The 25226-nt window shown below is 41.6% G+C and overlaps 1 protein-coding gene across 6 annotated transcripts in view; it reads right to left on the bottom strand.

The window, feature by feature from the left end:
* PALLD (palladin, cytoskeletal associated protein) overlaps positions 1-25226 on the bottom strand; it is a 409470-nt gene that overhangs the window by 23170 nt on the left and 361074 nt on the right. For 3 of the 6 annotated variants that reach the window (XM_043565862.1, XM_043565897.1, XM_043565879.1), the window contains 5 exons: positions 19371-20051; positions 7980-8115; positions 4298-4396; positions 3270-3320; positions 1888-2109 (listed from right to left, as the gene is read on the bottom strand). In XM_043565862.1, coding sequence (XP_043421797.1) covers positions 1888-2109; positions 3270-3320; positions 4298-4396; positions 7980-8115; positions 19371-20051 — 1189 coding nt within the window. The remainder of the gene's footprint in view (positions 1-1887; positions 2110-3269; positions 3321-4297; positions 4397-7979; positions 8116-19370; positions 20052-25226) is intronic. The other 3 variants (XM_043565870.1, XM_043565886.1, XM_043565906.1) reach the window with 1 other exon arrangement.

Consider the following 25226-nt stretch of genomic DNA (forward strand, 5'->3'; position numbering starts at 1 on the left):
GGATATACAAGATGAAAACAGGGTGAACTAGAAACGCCTTTCAACCTTCTCATGTCTCAGTCAGAACAAGCATGTAAAAGGCAGAATTTTTTTTTTTTAAAGCATAAGCTAAAAGAAAGGATGTATTTTTTGGAACATGCTGAATATTCCACACTTTGATAGGGAGGGAAGAAAAAGAGCGGCAGTGAGGACAGGAGGAAGGAAGGGGAAGGAGGAAGGAAAGGTGAAGAAGAAAATCTAACAATAAAACGTTCTTAAAAAATTAAGCCTTAAAGCTGTGAAACATTGAAATTCATACCAGAAATGCAAAATTATGTTAAAAACAACAGCTCATCTTTCTGGTGAACATGGTGTTTTTTAAAATAAGAATCGGTGATCTTAGAACTTAAGCAATGATCTTAAGCCTTGAGTAAGATTTAAAAATAACAAGGGATTTGTGAATATTTTGGAAGCTTAAGATATTTGGAAACAACAATATCTTGTTGAGTTTCATTCATAAGCTGCAAATTTATTTTTAGTATGTGCATTGGATATCATCTTTGTGAATACACAGCAATTATCCAAATCATGTCAAGTATAAAGAAGTTTTCTCTAACAACAGTTTACTTTAAAAGTCTCATTTTATTAGCAGGGGGATACATATGTAAAATTTTAAGGCTATTTTCTTTGCTCTTTTTTCTATGACACCACTGTTAAACTTTTAATTTCAGTGAGTGTATTTTCCCTTCTATATGCTTATTGTACAAATTTGCCTGGCCTTTGGTACTGTCCTGTTTTTTTCATTGAAGTTTCTATTTCTTTTAACATTGTTTCAATCATTTTAAACATAGGTATTTTACAGTTTGCTTAAGATTGCCCAACACTGCACAATACTTAAGCTTCTATTGTCTTGTTTCTTGTGCTATTGATTCTCCTTATTGTTGCTTATTTTCTCCTATGGTCTGTAAGTTTTTACTGTGAATTTCTTTTTCCTCCCTCTTACTCTACAGAAGTTTGATATGCCCCAAACTGTGAGAGTGTTCTATAGGGCAGTTTTTGCTTGCTTCTGCCAGAAACTTAAGGATTTTAATCCATCCTGGACTAAGTTTCATATTAATTTCTCAGCTTTTGGCTCCATATCATGTGTTAAAGTAAATTTGGAGTTTCAGTTTCTCATGGGTATCTTTTTTATTCTTTTCTCCCAAGTTCTAGGGAAAAGTGTAATCTGTGCATTGTTTTCTGGGCTAGTGAGCAGTTAGTTATTCTTGTCTCCCTTTAGAGACAGGGCAATGCTTTATCTAGCATTTCCATGCATCTGTAGAAAGAGGGCTCCCATCTAGGTCAGCTTAGACCACCTGAGTGTCAGAAGTTCCTTTGATTATCCTTTCTCAACAGTATTCTGGCCTCTAGCCCCTTTATAAATACAGGAAGGCTTGGTTTTGTAGATTCAAGATCTGAAGTTTTTATAATCCATGGTAAACTTTATTTCTTTGTATGGTACACAGCATGGGGTTCGTGTTCAAGCCTGGCCACTCACCAGCTCCCTGACCTTGGGCAAGTTGATTAAACCTCACTGAGCGTAGTTCAGTCATCAGTAATTTGGGAGTGACACTGATAATATCACATGAGGAATAAATGATGTAGGTGTATGAAAAGCTCCTTGTCAATTATTTAATTGTTATTCTCCTATTCTATTCTTCGAACCCAAACTCTACCCTTCTTCTGCTCTTTCTGGTTTCTAATGCCTCCTGAGGAAGGCCTTGAACTTAATAGTACTTTAAACATTTTACATCATGGGTACTGAGAAAGGTAGTCTGTATCTCTTCCTCCTATTATACATGCTATACTTTTGAAGCCTAACTCTTCCTCAGAAAACAGGACTCTTAAAAAGCCATGTTTTTAGCTTACCTTTGGTTTTGGATTCCCAGTCACTCTGCATGTGAAAGTTACAGGCATTCCCTCAAAGATCTTGTAATGTTTCAGTTTCATCTCAAAGAACGGTGCCACTCCATTTTCCACAGGTGCATCCCCATATTGGATGTCATCACCTGATTCATCCACAGGAGACCTTTCTAGCCTGTACTCGATTTCACTGATGAGTCTCTGTTCACAGCTGGAGACTTTGTATTCCTACATCAGGTAAAAATAAAGGTCATGTTAGCAACCTCAGTTTCTTGTGGTACAGTGTGTCTCATGAGTCTTACCCTCCCCTCCAATAAGGCACTCAGAAGACAGTGATATTTTTACCATGGAGCTTAAAAACAAGTCTGAGCCCAACTCAGTCCCATATAAAACAAAAAACATCTGGAAGTAAGTATATATGATATTTCAGATTGTCTTCAAGTCTTATCATCCTCCTCCCCCAAAAAACTATGAAGATGAATTTCTTTCTCTTGTCTCTTGGGGGATAGGGGGAAAGAAAGAAAAAGGCAACAGCTTTATATTCTCAAACTGTTCATAAGAATAAAACCTGATGGAACACTGATTTCTTTCTGTAGAGTAAAAGCTGATGCGGGGGGGTGGGTGGGTGCAGCTCTTCAGAAGGGTAACAGTACATGTGGCCAGCAGCTGCAATATTACATAGCATTTTATCAAATGAATAATGGGAAAAATGGCATTTCTTTTCACTCATAACAGTCCTCGGCCACAAAGCCTCTGAACTCCTCCTCAGCTGTGCAGCTATTAGGAACTATTCTCCACCAATGTTTCAAAGAAAAATGGGATTGGCAGTCTAGTCAAAACTGTGATTAAAAAGACAAAAACAAAGTACCCATCAACATCCTGTGGTGATCAAGGTGGACCCTACAGTTCTCTTGCTTACAAAGCACAGTGAACACAAGGCAGCCCATTAGAAAATACTCTCTATTTAATTATAAATAAAAGATGTTTCAGCTAGGTTTTCCTTAAAGAAGTTACTCAACCTTTAAAAAAAAGTTTGTCTCTTCTTGAGAGAAGAAATACAACAGTATGAATAAAACTGCAAATGAGTTGTTTTAATTACTATCAAATGAATCAGTTTAAGAATGGGCACGTTTATCCCTAGAAAGGTACAACAAATGAGAAACAATTCACAGTTCAGAGTGTCCACTAGTGACAGAAGCAAATTCAAGTTCGTAAATGTATGACAAAAATCACACTGCAGTAATTTTGTTCATCTGATCTTAGACACTGGTCATAGTATTTCCAATTAATATGTGGCAGGAAAGATAGATACGCAGGCAAACAAAGAACACAAGATAACAGATACAGTGAAAGAGCAGAAGGAGAAGAAAGGTGAAAAGCTTATTAACCTTTTGACCATCCAGAGGACTCCCTACAGAAGCATGAGGAGACCCAATTTCCTGTAATGGTAGAAAAAAAGAAGTGAAGACTAGTGACAGAAATAAGAATCTAGCAAGATATCTAGTTTTAAGTGAAATTTTTGCAGTAGCAATATTTAACACAGAAAAATCTTCAGATATTAAAGGCAGATCCATTTTTTAACATCTGTAAGAGTTGACTTGATCATTTAAACAGGTTTTAAAAAGCCTTCTTTAATCTTGAGACTACATTTGGAAACTCCAAGCAGAAACAGTGCAGATTATAAAACAGCTTACATCAAATCCATGCAGTGACTTTTTTGGGGGGGAACAAAAATAGCATTTTAGGTTTTCTGCTGATTAGTGACGTATAAATGTATATGTGAAGGAAAATAAAGACATAATTTTTCTATAAATAAATAGTTTACTTTGACTAAATATTCACCGGCTGTTTCAAATAATTTCAGTGAAATATGTTTCTCCACACAAAAGGATTTTGCATGAAAGCACAGGACAGCAAAAACAGAAAGATACTTGAAGGGAGAATAAAGTGATCAACAGGAAGATAAAGAACAGTTATCACTGACTGCAGTAACTCTAGCAGTCACTTAACACACCGTTTGGCACATGGTATGTGCTCAATAAATATTAGCTATGACCTTGATTGATGATGTTAATACTGCTTTTCTTTGACTTGCCCTCTACTTCCTACAGAATTGGCCCCAAGAGTAGTGGCCATGAAGACTATGGGGAGAGGGAACAGAATAATTATTATTTTTCTAAAAAGTCCAGATGGGGGTGCCTGGGTGGCTCAGTTGGTTAAGCGTCCGACTTCAGCTCAGGTCATGATCTCACGTTTCGTGCGCTCGAGCCCCGCGTCGGGCTCTGTGCTGACAGCTCAGAGCCTGGAGCCTGCTTCGGACTCTGTGTCCCCCTCTTTCTCTGCCCCACCCCTGCTTGTGCTGTCTTTCAAAAATGAATAAACGTAAAAAAAAAAAAAGTCCAGATGAACATAGTACCTGATTAGCTGTTTCCTCTTCTGGCTCCTGAATATTAAAAACAGTTGCACTGTCAGCACCTAGTAATCGACGAGCCATTCTTTCTTCATATGTTAACCTCTAAACAAAGTAAGTCACAAAAAAGACAAAATTAGAAAAGTCATAATTATATACTGCCTGATGAAAAAGAATTTTATTTATTCATTTTTTTTAAACTGAATTGAGAGAGACAGAGAGACAGAGAGACCGAATCTGAAGCAGGCTCCAGGCTCCAGAGCTTTCAGCACTGAGCCCAACGTGGGGCTCAAACTCATGAACCATGAGATTATGACCTGAACCAAGTTGGAGGCTTAACCCACTAAGCCACCCACATGCCCCAAACACTTTTTAAAGTTTATCTATTTATTTTGAGAGAGAGAGAGCAAATGTGAGCAGGGGAGGGGCAGAGAGAGAATCCCAAGCAGAATCCCAAGCAGGTTCCATGCTGTGAGTAGCGCAGAGCCCGACATGGGGCATGAAACCACAAAGCATGGGATCATGACCTGAGCTGAAATCAAGAGTCAGAGCTTAACTGACTAAGCCACCCAGGCACCCTGAAAAAGAATCTTAAAAGATGAGTTTTGATATTTTCTGTAACTATTTTCCCCTCAACCTTCAGATACCTATATATAAAAGGAGTCTCTTTCTTTCCCTTCCTTCAGTTGTTCAGTCTGTCACCTCTCCTTCTGGTCTTTGTGGCTTAATATAGTGTTGGGATATGAGGTAACTAATCTTGAGAGCCACTGACTGATACAGCACAAATTTAAGGTGAATATAATAAGCAAACAAGGCAGAAACCACATAGGAAATATGTGTCATATACCAATCTTTAATGGTAAATATATAGAAAAAAGAGATATTCAAATAGCAAAGTATTTTTTTAAGGAAAGGTTATTTTCATAACCATCCACAGCTTCAAAACAGCCTGGTCAGCTCCAAGCCTCTGATAAGGAATTTTAGACCAGCTGGCAGTGATGATCCTCTCTGTTTCGGGGTTCTCACCTCTAAAGGCACTTCCCAGGCTGTCTGTGTGGCAGGTGAAGGTAGGCAAATATAATAGTCCACAGAGAATGACTGCACATGGCTGAATTAGCAAAAGGACTGTGAGGGACACTTGCCAAAGCTAATCTCCACAATTCGAGATTCTACTCAGATGCAGATTGCTTGCCCATCAGGCAGAGAAAGTGGTAAAGTTTTCACGTCTAGCAGCCAGTGCTCTGGATCCGGCCAAAACATATTTGCGGGGCCGTTCTTATGCCAACGTGTTTGTTCTGTCCAGTGGGCTGTTTCCTGCTTTTGAGTGTTGGTCCTAAAAAACCTTAGAATTGACAGTTCTAGGAGGAACTTTCAGAGACCCTCTGTCCCATGAAGGGCATTTTACAAACAAGTGTTTTATTCAAAAGAGAGAATTAGTAAGACGGAATCTTAAAAGAAAAAATAGACAAGTTATTTCAGTAAGCTTCCAAACTTCTGAACATCGATGCAAATTCTATTGGAAACTCTCTAATCAGGAAAATATGTTGAATAAATTTACAGTTTCCAGTAATTGCTGGTTCTAGTCCCAGCTGAAACCGGGAAGTGAAACAAGTCAGTGCCAAATGACAAACAGTCCCGAAGTTCAAATTATTTCATTTACTGAAGAAGAGGCAGAAGACAAGAAGAGGTAGAGGCAGGTGTTTCGTGCATGGGCTGTCTCAGGACACTATGTTATTATTTAAATTAATTTTCTCACATCTGTTAAAGAATCATTGAATTCAAGTTTTCAAAAGGAGTTTTAAATACCTGCTCTCTTAAATGCCTCTAATGTTTTCATGGAGAGCTGTAGCAATATCAAAGGTAGGAGTGGAATATTTTCCACTCTGTTTCTTATAAGCAGAAATATCAACTATTGATACTAACTCCTTTCCCACAATGTACTTGCTACCATTAAAAGCCAGATTTACTTCAGTTTTGTTTCTAAACCACTAGGCTACATGGCTAGTTCACCTGGAACTTGTGAATGTCATTCACTGCTAAACAAATAAATATAAATATATAACATAATATACACAGTATGATATCACAGCCTATAGAAGTCTTAAGACTCTTTAACCAAGAGAATCTTAGCCCATAAGGAATATTTAAACAAAGGTCCAGAAAAACCCAAAAAACTGGAGAAATGCCTTTACCTGGCTTGAATAAGTTTCTGTAAGTATTTGCTTTAATCTTTCAAAGGCTTTCATTGACGGAGCAGGGAAAGCTTCCTGCGTATGTGTATTTACACACGCAATTACTTATTTCAGGGAAAAAATATTTCCCCTTTGTGAAAATCTTCTATTCTCAATGAAATGAATGACTAACACAAGATCTCATTAGAATTTTAATCTTCCTGAACTCAGATTAGGATGCCCTAATAATTAAAAGCAGCATTCAGCACCCCTCCTCCATCCTCCACCTTTCTAATCAAACATGGTCTGTTCTCACATTTTTATTTATCAATGTGAGATAATTAAAATTCCTGGAAAACATATTTAACATAGAGAGCTTTCTACTCTGAAAAAGGTATCTGAGAGGGATATTTTATACAAAGAGGCCCTTTTCTTCTACTTAAGAGCCAGGCAAATTTTTCCAGTGGCAATTCCAAAATAAAGCCACAAAAGGCTCCTTTCCTTCACCTGGGAAATCTTATTTGCGAGACTTGTTCTTCCTGTCCCCTTAAAAATAACCTGGATGTGGTAAGAGGAGGGTCAATAAAAAACAAACAAAAAAAAACAACTGATGAGGAAACATTTAAGTCCAATGGAGGAATTATCTATCGATCTATCTATCTTTAATTTTTTTTAACGTTTATTCATTTTTGAGAGACAGAGAAAGAGCATGAGTGGGGGTGGGGCAGAGAGAGGAGACACAGAATCCGGAAGCAGGCTCCAGGTTCTGAGCTGTAAGCATAGAGCCTGACACAGGGCTCAAACTCATGAGCTGTGAGATCATGACCAGAAGTCGAATGCTTAACTGACTGAGCCACCCAGGTGCCCCAAATCTACCATACAGATACTATACTAAACCTGCTCTACAATTCTGCCCCCTTAAAATGTAATTTTTTTTTTTTTTTTTTTCTTGAGTTTAGTTGTCTGGCTTTGACAAACTAGAACAATATTGTAGAACAAGCATTATTCCTTCATTACTGAATCATTATCTATTTATGGTCTAGTAGGGCAGTCCTGGACTTCAGGGGTTGTTTCCTTAGTGAAGATAGTTTTTCTGTAGAAGCAGTACATGTCTTAGAATCCAGATTCTCCTTTTGGTAGATACAAATCATTCCAGAGCATGCCTTCCCCCTCCTACCCAGCCCAGGTCTGTTCCTTTTTCTTTGTAATGTTGCAATTCCTCCTTTGTTTTACTCCCCACCTTAAAATCAGCCTTTCCTTTTTATCTCCAACTTGCTATCTTCACTCCCAGAATGTTTTTCATGAATAGGAGGAAACAGTGAAGGCTGAGTAGAGGGAAGCCTTTCTACTTTCCTCCCTTTCCCCCAGATTCAGGCCATAATGCTAAGAAGAACACTGAGGTTTAGGGGCATTGAAATCATTTCATGGACAGATTGCAAGAACCTAAGTCAGGGAAGAGCTCTCTGATGTGGGCAGCTAATATTCCAAGTACAAGCCCCAAATCTGTCTCTCCATACCGGCTGGCCATTGTTCAGGAGGTCCTCCTTGAAGCGAAGTTTTCGTTCCAGGTCTTGAATGACAGCATCCTTTGTGCCTTGAATCTCCTCATCAGAAGCTATTCTAGCGGTTCTATTGACTTTCTTTGGAAATCCCCTGTAGGACAAAAGCACAAGACAATATGGTCAGTTGTCAGGCATTCAAGTTCAACAAAGAGAGTACAATGTATCAATGTATCCCACTCTTTTCTAATGTTACATCTATTCCAACTAATTATGGAAGGAACCATGAAAGCTGCTTGCAGTGTTCAGGTAACACTAATTGGAACCAGCTTTCAGAGAAAGTGGAAATGCCTTAGGGAGTGTGTCTCAGGTGGTCAGATACATGCCAAGGATAGGGCAGGCCTGTGTTTCAGTCCCAGGGAGGCAGCAATGTAAAGTGAAAAGACAACGATTTGTAATCACAGGTTTAAATTCTGGCTCTGCCTTGTATTAGGTTTGTGACTTTGGATTAGTTTCTTAACATGTTTTATAAACAAATATAAAAATATATGCCATATAGGGCTGTTGAGAAGAGTTCAAAGAGAACATATTTCTTTCATACTTTCAGAAGTTCAGTCCTTCTGATCCTTTGTAATCAACTTATTCAACAAAGTGTCTAGCTCATTCTAAGCAAATATCGTTTGTTACCTTCCCTTCTATCCTGATTTGATTAGAGGAGGTCAATGTTATAAAAGGTCTATTTTATACTAATGGGCCCTGGAAGGTCTGCAGGCCCCGCTCTGCAGGGTACTCCCCAAGCCTCCTAAACCCCCTGGAGAGCCTAGGGCTCTCAGGTGACACCTCAGAATGTTTCTTTCCAAGGGCAGCAACAACGTCGGAACACGTGAGCCAGGGGTCGCTGGGGCTGGATGCTTGATGGGTGTGGTATTGCTTTTGTTGGTGCTGTAAGCAATTTGCTTCCCACTTCTCTTCCTTTGCCCTCACAGGGCTGTGAGTAAAGATGCAAAAGAAAGAGAATACTATATAATAGTGAAAATGAATGACTCATGGCTACCCTATCACCAAAGATGAATCTCAAAAACATAATGCTAAGCTAAAACAAAGCCAAGTTGAAGAATACATAAAATATGCTTCCAATTATAAACAGGCAAAAAGCTAAGCAGTCTTCTGCCAAGGTAGGGGTTCTCAAAGGGTGGTCCCTGGCCAGCAGCTTCCGCGTCACCTGCGAAACTGTTAGAAATGCAGATTTTTGGAGTCACTCCACACTTGCTGAGTCAGAAACCTTGGGGTTAGGGTCCAGCAGTCTGTGTCTTAAGCCCTCCAGGTGATTCTGATGCATAAAAAAGTTTGAGATATATACTTAGGGAAACACACATATATAAACCATTAAGACAAGAGAAGGATTAACTCTGAAATTCAGGGTAGTGTTACCTTCTAGGGATAGTTGTGAATACGACTGGGGAGGGTCATGTGGGGAACCTTCAAAGATACTAGAAACAGGTATGACTTTTATTATTATTCTTTTAGACTATATATATACATTGTATACGCTTCCTCATTTAGCTTATATGTTTTATGATAAGACATTTCTAAGTTAAAAAAAAGGTTTACTGCAAATGAGTCAAGGCATCCTGTGCCTGATACCACCTTACTGATATGGTAGAAAGCACTACTAGTAAGGCTGCGAATGTCATTTAACACTGAAGTTCACCAAACCCTCTGCTTCTCACCATTTCACCCCCAAATGCTGGGAACAGCCAATCACTAAATATGCAAGAGAAAGCATAAGCATCCTATAACAGCTGTGTACTCGGCCCTCATCAGTAATACTCTGAGCCCTGAGGCCTGGGCTCCTCCGGTCTATTCCCGTTTGTTTCCTTGCAGAGCTTCCCCTGATTTTGCTGGGTGTTCACCCCTCAGTGTGTCCACCACTCCCACTTGGGGAGGCCCAAGGTGACCACCTCCCCAAACTCAGGGGTGAGTGATCTAAGTTAATTTGAGTGGTCCCAATCTCCTGAATGGTGATTAGTGTAGCCAGAGACCTGTGATGGAGCCCTGGCCAGTGAGATTGGAGAAATGAGGGTGGGAGAGGGGGAGGTGCTCTAGCTAAAAATTTCTCATCTCTAAAAAGAAGCACACAGGAAGAAATACGCCTCTTCTTTCAATGGCTGCCATTATGTCAAAAGGAAATGCGCAAAACTGCTGCAGCCATGCTGACCACAAGGGGCTAATGATGACCGTCTGGAAGGACAGAGACCCTGGAGCCCTTAACCCACCGTGGAACTGCCTGACTCCATACTAGTTATGTAAATCAGTAAACCATGTGCATTTAATCTTCTGATACCTATAACAGAAACTACCCTGACAGCTTTTCCAGGTCCTTTCTTTCTAGTCACTTGCCCCAAAGTTCAAGTGGGAGGGTGTTAAACATTGGTGTTAAAGAAAATACTGTGATATCCTGTGTTTGAATATCAAGAACGAGGTCAAACTTCGTTGTATCTTACTCACTGGGAGTTGATCTTGAATTTTAAGGAGCTGGGCAGTGAAGCTGTGACATATTAACAACAAGAGCCATAGAAATAGTGATTTTTAACCTTAATTTTTAGGACCATATAATCGGTTAACAAAAATGTGCACACATTGCCAGCTTCCCTGAGCTGGAGCCTTTCTCGCTTCCTTTTTTTCTCAAGACGGTGTCATCAGCCTTCAGGCTTCAGTTTTTTTGTCTCCTTGGAAAGGAGGACCCTGACCCAGTCTACCCATGTTGTATTGTAACATGTTTGTTTTCTTCATAGCACCTATCAAAGTTTATTAATGTACGTTCTTTTTATTTTTTTTTTTTTAATTTTTTTTTTCAACGTTTATTTATTTTTGGGACAGAGAGAGACAGAGCATGAACGGGGGAGGGGCAGAGAGAGAGGGAGACACAGAATCGGAAACAGGCTCCAGGCTCTGAGCCATCAGCCCAGAGCCCGACGCGGGGCTCGAACTCACGGACCGCGAGATCGTGACCTGGCTGAAGTCGGACGCTTAACCGACTGCGCCACCCAGGCGCCCCTGTACGTTCTTTTTAAATTGTCCCTCTCTCACCATGCCTCTTTTGTCCATGACAATGCCTGCCAAACAGCAGATCCTCAAATAACATTCATGGAATTAGTGAATGGATGCACTATCTTCACTTCTGACCTCTCTCTTCCCTTCTCAGGCAAGAAAAATTATGCCAAAACCATCCATATAATCAAACCACATGTAAATAATTTAGGCTCAGAACAAATACAAATTACATAGTTTTGGGGGAAAAAAAGTTCTACACTGCTTTTGACTAAAGCCTTACATCTGAGAACTGGAAGAGGTAGGTTTTGAAGTCACCTGAAAGGCAACATTAAAGCTAGCTCTGTGTTACATCACTTATTATTGGGAACACACAGGTTCCCATTATTTTACACTTGACAACATATGAGTTGCACAACTCCGTGATGATGAGCAGCCTCTGATGACAGAAGCTTCACTGTGTTTCTGCAGGCAGAATACACTGAGAGCCATGTTCCTTGCACCAATAAGAAAGAAAGGGGCAAAGGGCGGCTATCAAGGGCAGAACAGATCATCTAAACAATATAAACAGGGAACTGCTTTTGTAAAAGACAGCCCCAAGTCCCCTTGGACAAGTAAACACCTGTCTATTCACAACAGAATAAGTCCTGTTGCTTAAAAAGCAGTTCTCAGTATCTTTGACTCTTTAAGGGACCTGAGAACACCTGCCCTAGGACATTTCATAGAGAAGCCATTCACCTTGGTTTGGATCCCTGCCACCCAGGTATTTTACGGTTTCAAAGAGTACAATTAAAATTACTCTTTGACCCAAATAAAAACCCTGGCCATTCTATATTTCTCTTAACAAGGTGATTCCCTAAATGTATCAAGATCACAAGCATTAGAAGAGCATTTGCTTCATCTCTATTCCCCGCCATTTTCAAGACATTTTCTTTGACTCACAGAATTTAAGGTACACATAATTTCTTGGTTCTGAACAATTAACACTGAAATCAAATCAATCAACTAAAAGATTTTTAAATGTCTAACAGTCACTGACAAATATTTACTGAGTATACAGCAAGGCACAATGCTAGGCAAGCATCAATATGAGTTCTGTTAAGCCTGAAATTCAACAGTTGGTTTGTAAGACAAGCAATTGTGTCACCTGATGACATCTTGGAATTCTAGGCAGTAGAAGTTCTATACATAAAAACGAAAAATAATAAAACAAAAGCTACATCACTGTAGTCCCAACACTACGTGACAAGAAGATAGCCAAATCCTAATGGGTGGCCTTTGATCTCAAGGGGCTGATAAGTTGGAGAATAAATTAAGGAACAAACTATGTCATGGTGATTCTAGGAGCAATAGGAGTAAAAAAAGTAGGAAAGAACGCTGGCTAGACTGACTGCAGAGGCTCTGTGAAAGAGGCAGTATCCAGGATCTTGAACCATCATAAGGATGTAGACAGGTGGGGAGGGGGGGGAGAGGAAGGAATTCTGAATCAGCATGACTAAAGGTGTAGAAGGGACAATCTCTTATTTTTTACTCCCTAAAACACTGGGGCTTGGGCTAGTTATGTCTATGTGCCTCAGTTTCATCCTCTGTAAAGTGTAAAATGTGGGTATTAATAGCATGTACCTATAGGGTTATTAGGAAAATGACATGAACTAATACATATTGAGTAGATTGTGCCTGGCATACTAAGAGGGGCTCTGGAGAGGCCAACAGAAACTACCCAGTATGGAACTGAATCACAGAGATGAAACTGGCCAAGGAGAACGGAATGAAAGACATAAAGGAGTTTAAAAAGATGCCAAGAACTCTTGACCAATTTCCAAAAAGGTGCAAATAACCTTTATTGATTGGCTTTTCAGTGTTCAGCTGTGTTCTGAGTGCTAGCAATACCATGTTTATTTTTCTGTAAAACTAAGGGACTGAACTCAGAAAAATTATATTCTATGGTGAGGATGGCAGAGAGAGAAAGGAAATAGAAGAGTGAAAGGAAGGGCATAGCAGGAGGTGGTAAGTGCCATGAAAGGACGGGAGTGTGAGTGGATGACTGTATTACACAGTGCAGTCAATCACAGGTCAGAGGAGATGACAGAGCCATCGAGGCCCAAGTGACAGAGTGAAGACTAGAGGGAGAGCAAGGCAGTGCAAAGGTCTCAGGGCCTGAATGAGCGTGACAAGGTCAACAGGGCATTGTGAACCCTGAGAAAAGAGGGGTAGGACACAATATTTCTCACCCTTGTTTTAATATGGAACCTTTTTTTTTCAGAGAGTATCTCATTTGGACTGACATAATTCAGAAAACACTTCAAGCAACTGTGTTAAAAACTGAGCACAGAGTTAAGGGTTCCTATATAATGTTACAGTAGAAAAGAAAAATAGTTGTAAGTTTTTGAGGCAGAGCTTTGGCAACTGAGTTTGTTTTCCTGTAAGACGAATTCTTTGTTGGAGCCTAATGAAAGATGGGTGTGGCTGGTTCTCCCCAGTGGCACCGCTTTTGATAAATGAAGAGCAACAACTCATTAGGAAATTTTAACAAGAGAATTTGATGACAAAGAGGTGATCTCCTTTCATGATGGTTTGTACAATTAAAAATGAAATTGCTTAAATGCTTATTCAAAGTAAACTGTTACTAAAACCACAACTCTTCACAAAAACTCATCCTCAGAAGCAAATCTTAACCAGTAAACAATTCATGCAAGCCTCCCACACGAAATATAAATACTTCAGTGTATACACAATTCAGTCCAACTGTGCAAAAAATATTACTGATCTGTTTACTCTAGCTTAAACAGTAAGTCACTTAACATTTTAAAATAATATTCATGTGGTTGGGGGTAAGAACTTCTCAAGCACACACACATGCATCTGGAAGGTAAAATCTTCCAGATTCAAACACCACCAAATCCTGGGAGGTTTTCTTTCTTTTTCTTTTCTTCTTGGCTACTGAATAATCTTGAAAGCATCCTGCCCTTGATACAACTTCTGAAAGTCCTCTTATTCTCCTCTTCTCATATTCAGTGATATCTAATAATAACTAAACTCCACAACATTTCAGAGGAAGCAAAATCATTAACATGTTGGCATTTAGGTATCCCTCATATCCACGAATGTAATATGTGAATTAATATATGAAAGAGCCCAAGATACCCAAACTGCATTTTTGTATATCAATTCTATTTTCTTACTAAATTCTATGACAAAGCCCAAGCTGTTAGAGTACAAATGGATAAATTGAGCTCTTAAAGGAAAATTAGGTGACTTTATAAAAATATTAAGTTCTCTTCACGTTACCTTTTGGGTTCTTTAAAGGATATACTCACACATGTGTGTTCACTATACCTACTTGGTACAGAGCCATCTGAGATGAGCAGGTCTGATTCTGACCTGTTCCTGGGGCAGACATTTCAGCAGATCATCATCAGTCACAGCAGACCCCGAAAACTTGCCTACTCATTTGCTAGCAAATACTTGCTCAGAATTGGATGCAACTTTCTGTGCAATCCTCTAGGATACTAGACATTAATGAACCCAATAATGAGACCCTGGGAAGGTCCTCAACCCCTTTGGGCCTCTACCTCTGATGGGGAGCGACAAGGCCCCCACCTACCCCCACCTACCTGTTTCCTGCAAGGGGGGAGAAAGACAAGAATGAGATAATGTCTGCAGAGTCCAATGCAGCTTTTGTCTTTTCTGTTAGTTACTATCTAACCACTATCTTGACTTCAAAATTGCCTAAAACACAAATAAATCTTTACAAACTGTTTCTTAAGACTTAGGGGATTTTGTTTTGTTGGTCTGCAGCCGTTTAATCAAGAAATAGCAGACATAAGACTTAACTGAGATCAACCTGGGCAATACAGCCAAGGTTAAGTCACTCCCTCTTTGCTTAGGCTTATTCCAGAACCCTGGGGAATCGCTTCACCTCTTGGTGCCCTCACCTTGCATGTAGAGTGATGATAGTGTCCCCACCTACCTGTTTCTTATAAATCAGGGTGAAAGAGAAGGACAATGAGATAATGTCTGTAAAGAGCTGGGCGCCTACAGAATAAAAGCTCTCATTAATACACGTATATAAAAGCTCTTATTGACACATGATTTAACTCTGGACAAACATGGGGTATCACTTCAAACCAAAGGCCTCCTTATACAAAGGAAGAAATTAAGAGTAGGAGACATTGTAGCACTGTGGCTATATGGCACTCCCTTATGAGAACACATTGTAGGAATGTGAAGATGGGCAAAAAATGCAGTGCCAACAAGCACCAGTCTCGTTCTCGGGGACAGTTCTGACCTGCTTCACCACGAGACTTGGTACAGCCACTCAGAGACCAGCAGAGACAGACCTGCTGCACTATTCCTAGGTGGCGTTCCTGAATCCTCGGGATTGCCACCATTTTGCAGGGCTGATTTACTGTGTCAAGGAACAGGCTTACAGCAGTGGAAGCTGTAAAACGAACTATCAGAGACTGAGAGGGGAACAGAATACGCCAATTTTTATCAAAGTGCAAACAGGCTTCTTTCTAAGGCATCTTTTCTCCTCATTGCCTCCATCTGAAAGATTTAGTCAACTTAACATTTGTGTCTGTCAACAGCTTTGAGAAGCTGCTGGTGACCCCAGTAACCCTCGGGAAGAATGAAGCTGTTTGAAGAAAGGAAGGCACCAGGGGAATTGGACGTGCAGAAGTTCCCAAACCACAATCAGCCAACAACCAAATACTGTTGTTGCGAGTCTGACCGCAGCCCACTGTCACCGGCCTTCTTGACCTTGTGGTCTATCACTGGCATCCAAGGCCTTTGTTTCCTGACTTGACCTGTGCTACCCAGACATGTGAGAAACAGAACCTTATCTCCACAGACTATTTAAAACCTTAGTGCGTGATCTTTCGCGAATTAAAACAAAGACACTGCTAAACAAACAGAATAAAACAACTAGTATGCAACTGATGATTAAGAAAACTAAGATAAGTGATATTTGTATGTAAGATTTTGGTAAAACAAGGAGGGCAAAGAAAAAATACAGTATTTCTGCTTACTGAATCATGTATAATCAACCTACTTACCGGCGCTTGATAAATATGGCAAAACCATTCAACTTGAGAAACCATACATATAAGCAGAACTGAATTTGCTATCATAATCACAAATTCCCAGTGAAGTATAAGTGAAAGTCATTTAAAAGATTCATTTGACAACAGTTGGCCAGTTCTTACAAGTTCAAAGAGGTCAGAAGTTCGGTCTTGGGCAAATCATTTGGATTATTGTGAAGGATAAAAGCTAACTTTTCATTTTAAAAACAAAATATTTTAATTTTTATTTATTTTTGAGAGAGAGGGAGAGAGAGAGACAGAGCGTGAGCAGGGGAGAGGCAGAGAGAGAGAGGGAGACACAGAATCCAAAGCAGGCTCCAGGCTCTGAGCTGTCAGCACAGAGCCCGATGAGGGGCTCGAACTCACAAAGCGTGAGATCATGACCTGAGCTGAAGTTGGACACTTAATCGATCGGGCCACCCAGACGCCCCAACTACCTTTTCATTTTAAATTCAGAATACAAATGAGGGATCCCACAAAATACTAGAGGAAAAAATATGTGCCAAAAGTCACATATATTGAATCAGAAGAGTGAATTCTTCAGATATGTATGATTTATTAGCAAAAGGAAAAATTCCTTGAAGATCAAAGGGTAACCGTATAATAAGGGCTTACTGGAGCAGCACAGAGCTAAAAATCTGTAGCCTGCTACTGCCACTTATCTTTGGTGTCACAGTGTCTATCTTTGGGTACAGTTTTCCATAGAATCCCCAAAATTAGCATGGCTTCTCCATTAATTTTTAAGGAATGGCAGGAGCTGCTAGAATTTTTAGTGATAACAATTACACAGTATTTTACTCCATAAAATTAATAACTGTGATACATGTTGATAAACAAATGCTTCTATTACTTGAGGTACACTCTTGAAGTTGCATACCTTCTTAAGAGAATTTCAAAGATCAGAATAATCTATTATTTCTACTTAAGAGGATAAAAGACTATTTACGATGATAAAAGGCATGACCACCCAACACCATTGAGGAGAAATATTACACAGATGAGTACTTATCTTCCTGGGAAGCAAGATTTGGTACCATTTCCTAGTAAGAGGGACAAAACAGTGTCCTGCAACAAATTACCACTTTTGAATCCAACAGTGAGCTTCTTTGTGGCAAGATAATACTTCATTTCCTAGCAGCCAAATAAAAGAAAACAAAAAAGTAGGAGAGAAAAAGCAAGTTTTCTCAGCCAAGTTGACTCATTCAACTTTCAGTAGAAGCCCATTATCACAACGTTACTATACAAACTCTCCTCCTTTATTCTATTTACATATTCATTTGACTGAGGTTTTTCCAATACGGATTTGAGAAGCCAGATTTCAAATATAGAATTCATATAATTGACATTTAGAAAGTGCTTATCAAAACATGATATTGCTACCTGAAGCTCCTTCATACACCTTGTCAAAGTCAAACATAGCAATGCTCATCTCTAAGGTGGTGTCAGTATATCTGAGAATGGAAAACTTTTTTTTTTTTAATTTTTTTTCAACATTTATTTATTTTTGGGACAGAGAGAGACAGAGCATGAACGGGGGAGGGGCAGAGAGAGAGGGAGACACAGAATCGGAAACAGGCTCCAGGCTCTGAGCCATCAGCCCAGAGCCCGACGCGGGGCTCGAACTCACGGACCGCAAGATCGTGACCTGGCTGAAGTCGGACGCTTAACCGACTGCGCCACCCAGGCGCCCCTGGAAAACTTTTTCATATCAATGAAAATAACCTGAATTAAGGTCTTCTCATTCTTTTTTTTTTTTTTGAGAGACTGGGTGCAAGCATGAAGGGAGGAAGGGCAGAGTGAGAGGGAGGGAGAGGATCTTAAGCAGGCTCCACACCCAGCGTGGAGCCCAACGCAGGGCTCGATCTCATGGCGGTGAGATTATGACCTGAACAGAAATCAAGAGTAGAACACTTAACCGACTGAGCCACCCAAGGGATGCCCCTCATTTTGCCCTTTAGTAGGGTTTCCTTCTCTCTCTGGACAATATTGGGATTCTGGGAGAATCTGAAGTAGGATCTGAGTTTATTTCAGAGATGTGGGAAACGTCTTGACCTTTGCTGACGTGTACCTGTGTTGAACTCTTCAGTGAAATGAGCATGTGCTAGCTTTGAGTCATCGACAGAATGTGCTAAACACCTACGTTATATATTTCTTTTGAGGGCTTTAATGTACTCTTGTAGATGTTATCTTATTTATCCTCACGGATTTCCTACTTAAAGATTTCAGATGGCTGCCACATCACTGTGACATAAGGGAAGACAGGTATTTAGATAATCTGCAAATAGAAAAACTGAGCTGGAGGTTCCATGTAGTTTACATAGAGATCACTGTCAGGGACAGAACCGGCACGGTCACTTCTTCACTACATCGCACACGTCCTCACTCACGTGCATCAGTAACACAAAGACACGTACACGTTTTCCTCTCTTCCGCTCAATCACTACGTCTACGTAAAGGCTGGCTTTTTAATTCTGTTAATTTAGATAATTCAAAAACATGAAACGTACACTTAATAACCCACCCCCTCCACGGTTATTTTAATAAGGATCTCAAAAATCTGGGTAGTTTGTTGGTTAGTGCATGGATCTGAAGTCAGACAGACATGAACTCAAATCTCAGTTCGGGGGCTAATGTGCCCCTGAGCAAATTCTTTTTTTTTTTTTTTTAATTTTTTTTTCAACGTTTATTTATTTTTGGGACAGAGAGAGACAGAGCATGAACGGGGGAGGGGCAGAGAGAGAGGGAGACACAGAATCGGAAACAGGCTCCAGGCTCCGAGGCATCAGCCCAGAGCCTGACGCGGGGCTCGAACTCACGGACCGCGAGATCGTGACCTGGCTGAAGTCGGACGCTTAACCGACTGAGCCACCCAGGGGCCCCGCAAATTCTTTAATTACTGGAATCCTCAGCCCTAAGTGGGGCAAGGACACCTCTCAGGAGTGTATCAAATGAGGTAACAGTGAATCGCTTAGCACGACGTCCTATATAGTAGCCAACGCCACTACGGTCAAAATCATAGGTGCACCGCATAGACTTTGGGTAGTTTCTGAGCAGAATCTTGTATTGCTTAGTGCAGAGTAGAAAGTACTGACTTGGCAACGGTAAGGGAGCTGAACAAGAAGAGTCTGGTAAAGCTGCTGTGGTAAGAAGCTAAACACGGGCTGGATGGAAATTCGTAAACAAGGCCCAGGGCTACCCGTGGATGGCGGATGAGGGGGCACGGCCCCGCGAGCTCAGGGGGCGGGGCAAGCGGGGGCGTGGGGCTGTCACTCACGCGGGGGTGACGCCCTTGGGCAGGCCCAAGGCGTTGACGGCCACCGGGGGAGGCTGCGAGGGCAGCAGGGCGCTGAGGAAGGCCGCGGGCGTCTGGCTGTGGCCGAAGCGGGCTGCGGGCGAGGCGCACATGGACGCCTGGCCCGGGCTGGGAAGCGGCGGCGGAGGCGGCGGCAGCGGGAACACGTCGGGCACCGGGAAGGCCGTCGTCGGGCTGAAGACGGGGGGCGGCGGCGGCGGGGGCGACGGCGAGGACGGGCACCACGGGGCCTCGGCCTCGGCGCCCCCGAAGGGCTGTGCGAAGGGCGGCGCGGGCGCGCGGCCGAACTGCTTCAGGGTCGGGGACATGGGCGACGGGAGGCTGGAGGAGCTGGGGCTGGAGGCCGGCGTGCCGTGGCCCGACGCGGGGCCGAGGTTCTGCGCCGCGATGAACTGCTTGGGGCGCGCGTAGTTGAAGGAGCCGGAGGACTGCATGGCGGGCGCGGAGCGGGAGGCGAGCGTGCTCATGGGCTCCGGGGAGGCGGGCGACGCGCAGGCCGCGAGCTCGGGGAAGGCGGGCGGCGGCGGGAAGGGCGGCGAGGGCGGCGCGCTGCGCGGGGCGCCGGCAGGCGGGGGGTGCCGCGCGCTGGCCTCCTGCTCCAGCCGGACCTGGTTCTGCAGTTGCTGGATTTTCAGAGGGTCCCTGAGGGGAGAGAAAAGCGACACCTTCAGAGAGGGAACTGGGGGAACGTTCGTGCGAGGCAGTGAGGATCACGTGTGGACGGAACTCCCCGCGTCTGGCAGCTCCAGGCCGCACCCGGTCGGAGTTAGGCACCGGTTAGTAGCCTCAAGTGCGTTGCCCGTTACGGATTGTGGACAAAGCGCTAGGTTAACTACGCGTAACCGGTTATCTCAATGTCTAATTGAAGTTTTACCCAAGATGATCCAAATCAGTTTACAAATAAATCTCAGTGATGGAAATTTTACGTCTGACTCCCAGGGGCCGTATTTCATTTGAACAGAACCAGAACTATGAAGAGAAAAATTTCTGACATGAGTTCTCGGTCCTCTCATTTGCCAATTTTCTGGAAGAAAATCCTGTCATAATGAGAGAGTTAAAAGAAACATTTAAGTTGTTTTTGGAAGACCTAGCTTCATCCAATTTGCCTCTTTTAGTGCTATCAACTCTGCATTTAATAAATACCACATGGTGATTTCCACTTTAATTTCTGCATTTGTTACCTACAAAGACATATACAAAATTTACTACCACCAAAATTTTAGCCTCTGAACTGCCAATTATTTATACAAACCTTAATACACACCGATATTCTGTGCCATGTCTAAAATACACAAATGACACCTATCTTTAATAGGCAAGTGTTCAATAAGGAGTAAATTACAATAATTATTAATAATAATAAATAATGCGGTTTTAATTCCCCAAGTACTTTCCATCGAGAAGAGATAGTCTGAATTTTAGATTTTACAAAAGAAGTTAGTAAGCAGCTAACAATTAGCTAAAATCCAACTCTCTTTTACTCAAGCTTCCCTAGTTAGCTGAATTTTACATCCAAGACATTTTTAATTCAGTGCACCAATGGCTGTCAAAAGAAACTTCAACAGAAGGTGGCACTGTAACAACCAGATAAAACAATCATGAATCCGTAAAGCTAACTTTGCTCTTAACTTTAAACCTTTTGAAACTAAAACACAAAACCCTCAATTTAATTGTTTAATTAATTTAGTAAAATTTAATGTTATTAAATAATGAAATTATTGAGTTAATTTAATTATTTAATTTTCAAAATCAAGCTTTTAGAGATTCAGAGCAATAAAAGGAATTGAAGTTGCTGACAGTAAAAAAAAACCAAAAGGATTTTAGCTCTGTTAACAAGTATCATTAGATGTAGGAACATCCTTCCCTTGTTTTCCATTCCCTTCTATAATTATCCAGTAAACTGATTACACTTAAATCCACAAAGAGAGCAAGAAATACTTTCCTGGGAACTGAAAAGTATATATTAGGTGGGTCTAGTATGTGTATGAAGTATAAGGATGATCCTATATGTTTAATCTGTGCAGAGTATCAAAGATTTCAACACCAAAGAACTTTGTGGGGTCAGTCCTGTGGAACTTAACTGGAGCGTTTTAAAAGCATTTTAACTGGAGCGTTTTTAAAGCCATGACACTGCTAGGATTCACCAGATGCTGAGTTCCAGATGTCGGTGTGGTTTGGGTCCACTGTCCAGCACATGTGTTCCTGCATTCACGTATTTAGAACTGGCCCAGGAATAGAATGCATAAAAAACCACCCAACAGCTCTAAACCCCATCATCTAGTGCTCATCTTGAATCCCCAAATCTCCTTTCTGATCTCCCTGCCTGTTCTATCACCTTCTTATTTCCTACTTATGCATCCTAGTCCTCGAATGTTCATCTTCAACGTTTGGCTGACTGCATCTGAACTGGGAGTCATCCGCATGGCCCTCCTCAGAGGCACTGCTCCCCTACTCTGGCCAGCTGGGCTCACCACAGCCAGAGCCTCCGATGTGTTTTAAGGTATTTTAAGCTTGGCCTGGCATCAGCAAATAACTGCGTGTGGTGGCTCCAGCAAGGTTGCTACAGACAACATATCGTTCCCTATATCTAGTGTGAGGACTCCCTGCCCCAAGATTAGGGAGTGGCTCTGAGAAGCCAGTCTTCAAAGAAGCCAGGGCAGGAAAGCCCAGACCACCACTGTATTCTAACTCTCCTGGAGTCAAGCCTACTCATTCGGCCATTAAAACAACCACCAAGTTTGTTAACCCATGTGGGCTTAAAGCTGCTGACATGCTTTCAGACAGCTCAGTTCAAGAAAGTATTAATACAGCATTTCACAAGAAATGAACAGGCATTACAGTGATTTGGCTACCGACAGATGCTGCATCAAAGAACTCCGCTAGGGTTTCTACTCCATTTTGCACTGGAAGAAGAATAAAATATGCAGGGAACTGGAGAGGTGGGAAGGGAAGTAAAATAGTTATTCTGAATCAGTAAGTGTCTGACTTGATTTCTGGCAGATCATCGTATTTTATTTTATTTTATTTTATTTTATTTTATTTTATTTTATTTTATTTTATTTTATTTTTTAACGTTTTTTAATTTTTTATTTTTGAGACAGAGAGAGACAGAGCATGAACGGGGGAGGGGCAGAGAGAGAGGGAGACACAGAATCGGAAACAGGCTCCAGGCTCTGAGCCATCAGCCCAGAGCCCGACGCGGGGCTCGAACTCACGGACTGCGAGATCGTGACCTGAGCTGAAGTCGGACGCCTAACCGACTGAGCCACCCAGGCGCCCCCATCGTATTTTAAAGAATACTGGAGTTAAATGGATCTAAAACCTGGACTCTGAGGTGATGAAATACACAGTTCTAAGTCATTTTCTTCGTCCTCATTAAGTTACAAAGGGAATGAGAGGTTCCAGAAAAGCCTTTGGAAGTTACTTTAAAAGATATACTATAAAAAGTCATCACTTTTCTGGTTTCCCCATTTTTTTTCTGCTGTTTTCTGAAAATGAAACTTAACTTCTTGGAAATACTGGGTAAAGGTTGAACTGTTAGGCTTAAAGAGTTCTGGGAAGCCCTACTCGCAAGGACAGCACTTTGAGCATCATATTAAAGTGTTTGGCTTTGCACAACTACTCCATCAACCAACACCTCCCCCGCCTCCAGCCTTTTTCCCCTTCCTGTACCACAACCCTCATTCAAAAAACCTAAGAAATTCTCTACTCTTACCCCTCTTGCAATTCTAAAGGCGTCAAACAGTTGAGGAAATGAGAGGGCTGGGCTTTTTGTCATGCACTTGTCAGACTCCATTTACAAATGAGGACACTTCAGGTAACTTGCTCAAGGTCACAGAGCAAGTAACCTGTAGAGCCAGGTTAGATCTGTGTCTGTGTCTGGCTTCTTTAACTGCACCAGGCTTGTCAACATGGAAGAACCCCGACTTCCAATGTGATTTAAAAAAAACTAAAACATTCTGTGGTCATCGTTCCCTTCTAAGAACTTTCTCTCCTCATGCTTCTATGTCACCACAGCATGAGGGCCTTAAAGATCTGAATCATCAAAGTTTTAAGTTTTACATATTCAAGAATATATTTAAGAATATTTGACCTCAAACTTGATTCTCTTTAGGGTGAAATGGTGCAAAGATGAGAAGATCTGGGCAGCTCAGAAAGGGAATATGTAAATACTAACTCAGTGGATTCTCCTCCTGCATTATAGAAAATCAAGAGCCTCCTTCCCCCAATCCTAATGGTTTAGACACAGATTTAAAATTTTTTTATATTTATTTATTTCTGAGAGAGAGAGACAGAGTGCGAGTGGGGCAGGGGCAGAGAGAGAGGGTGACACAGAATCTGAAGCAGTCTCCAGGTTCCGAGCTTGGCCAGCACAGAGCCCGACACGGGGCTTGAACTCAAGAACGGTGAGATCATGACCTGAGCCGAAGTCAGACGTTCAACCAGCTGAGCCACCCAGGCACCCCTGGACACAGATTTTAACTAGAACAGTTGTACAGACCATTGGATGGGGCCAAGATTTAGATCTGACAGGGATAAAGAGAGAGAGAGATGTGGAACACAGTTTACTTTCCAATTCAGTCATCTGTCTTGCCACCAGACTAAAGCAGCCTTGGAAAACGTAACCAGCCAAGCGGCAGTGTGGTACAGGAGAAAGAAACTAGACTCGAGCTGGACGGTACTGGCCTGAAAGCCAACTCCACCCGCTACTAACTGCGGGATCATTGCGAGGATAAAATGAGCACAGTGCCTGGTTCACAGTGTGAACTCAAGAAACGTTCCACAACAGGAGAGAACCACCGCATGAATTCTGGTTACTGTACAAAATGGACCTTTAAAAAAATGGAGATAATGTTCTCCTTACTGCAAGGGGATTTTCCTGTTTATCTCTTCCCACTGCAAGTAGTGGCTTTCTCGTACTCAGAAAGCCATAGTAGGGGTGGGAGAGGAGAGACAGCACCAGTCATGTACCTGGCATTTTCATCCCCCTTTCACAAATTCCCCATAGGTCAGCGAGGTCAAATAATTTGTCTAAGGGCAGAACCTGGATGTGAAGGGTTGGTTGGCGCGAAAGCCTCATGCTATACCATTCTCTCTAAAGTGCTCGATAAACAAACAAAAAAGGTTTATTAAAAATGTTAGTTTATTATTACTACACATCACTTTTTCTCTGGGGAACTGCAGCCCAAGTTCAAAATAAATGATGTGAAAGCAAACTTCTGGAGAACAACTTGTATGTAAATTGGGAATTCCCAGTATCTCTCTCTGGAGCAATGTCTGGATGGCAAGAAGTAATTTATCCCCTGCTCATGTTAATAAAGATGGAGTATTTATAATTGTCTGGAGGAACTCTTGGGATCGCGAAGCTGGAAAACATTTGTGCTTTCAGAATAAATATGCTGTTGGCTTATGTATTTTCTTTCATTTTTTATTGTGTGATACAGAAGCCATTGTATGACAAAGCGGGGCCGTAGCTGCACCCTCTGAACGGAGAACTGTGCTGGTCCTGCTATTTATATGCACTTTGACAGCCAGGGCTGTGACTCCCAGCATCCTCCCAACACCCAGCCGAACACCCGCATAGGGCAGACACATCACTGTCAATGACAACAACCGTCGTTAATTTCCGGTTGCAGTTTCGATACCATGCTGGGTTTATCAGGTATGTTCGCCATATTCAGGCCTACAACAGGAGGGCCCCATACTGGACTGGGGAATTTTAAGAATTCTCAAATGAAAGTAGGTAAGTGAATTAGGGAATAAACTGGGTGTTCCCACAACATTCCTCCCCAGCTGGGATTAGCTCAGTATCAGATC

The sequence above is a fragment of the Prionailurus bengalensis genome, chromosome B1 (genome assembly GCF_016509475.1).
Source record: "Prionailurus bengalensis isolate Pbe53 chromosome B1, Fcat_Pben_1.1_paternal_pri, whole genome shotgun sequence".
Classification (NCBI taxonomy): domain Eukaryota; kingdom Metazoa; phylum Chordata; class Mammalia; order Carnivora; family Felidae; genus Prionailurus; species Prionailurus bengalensis.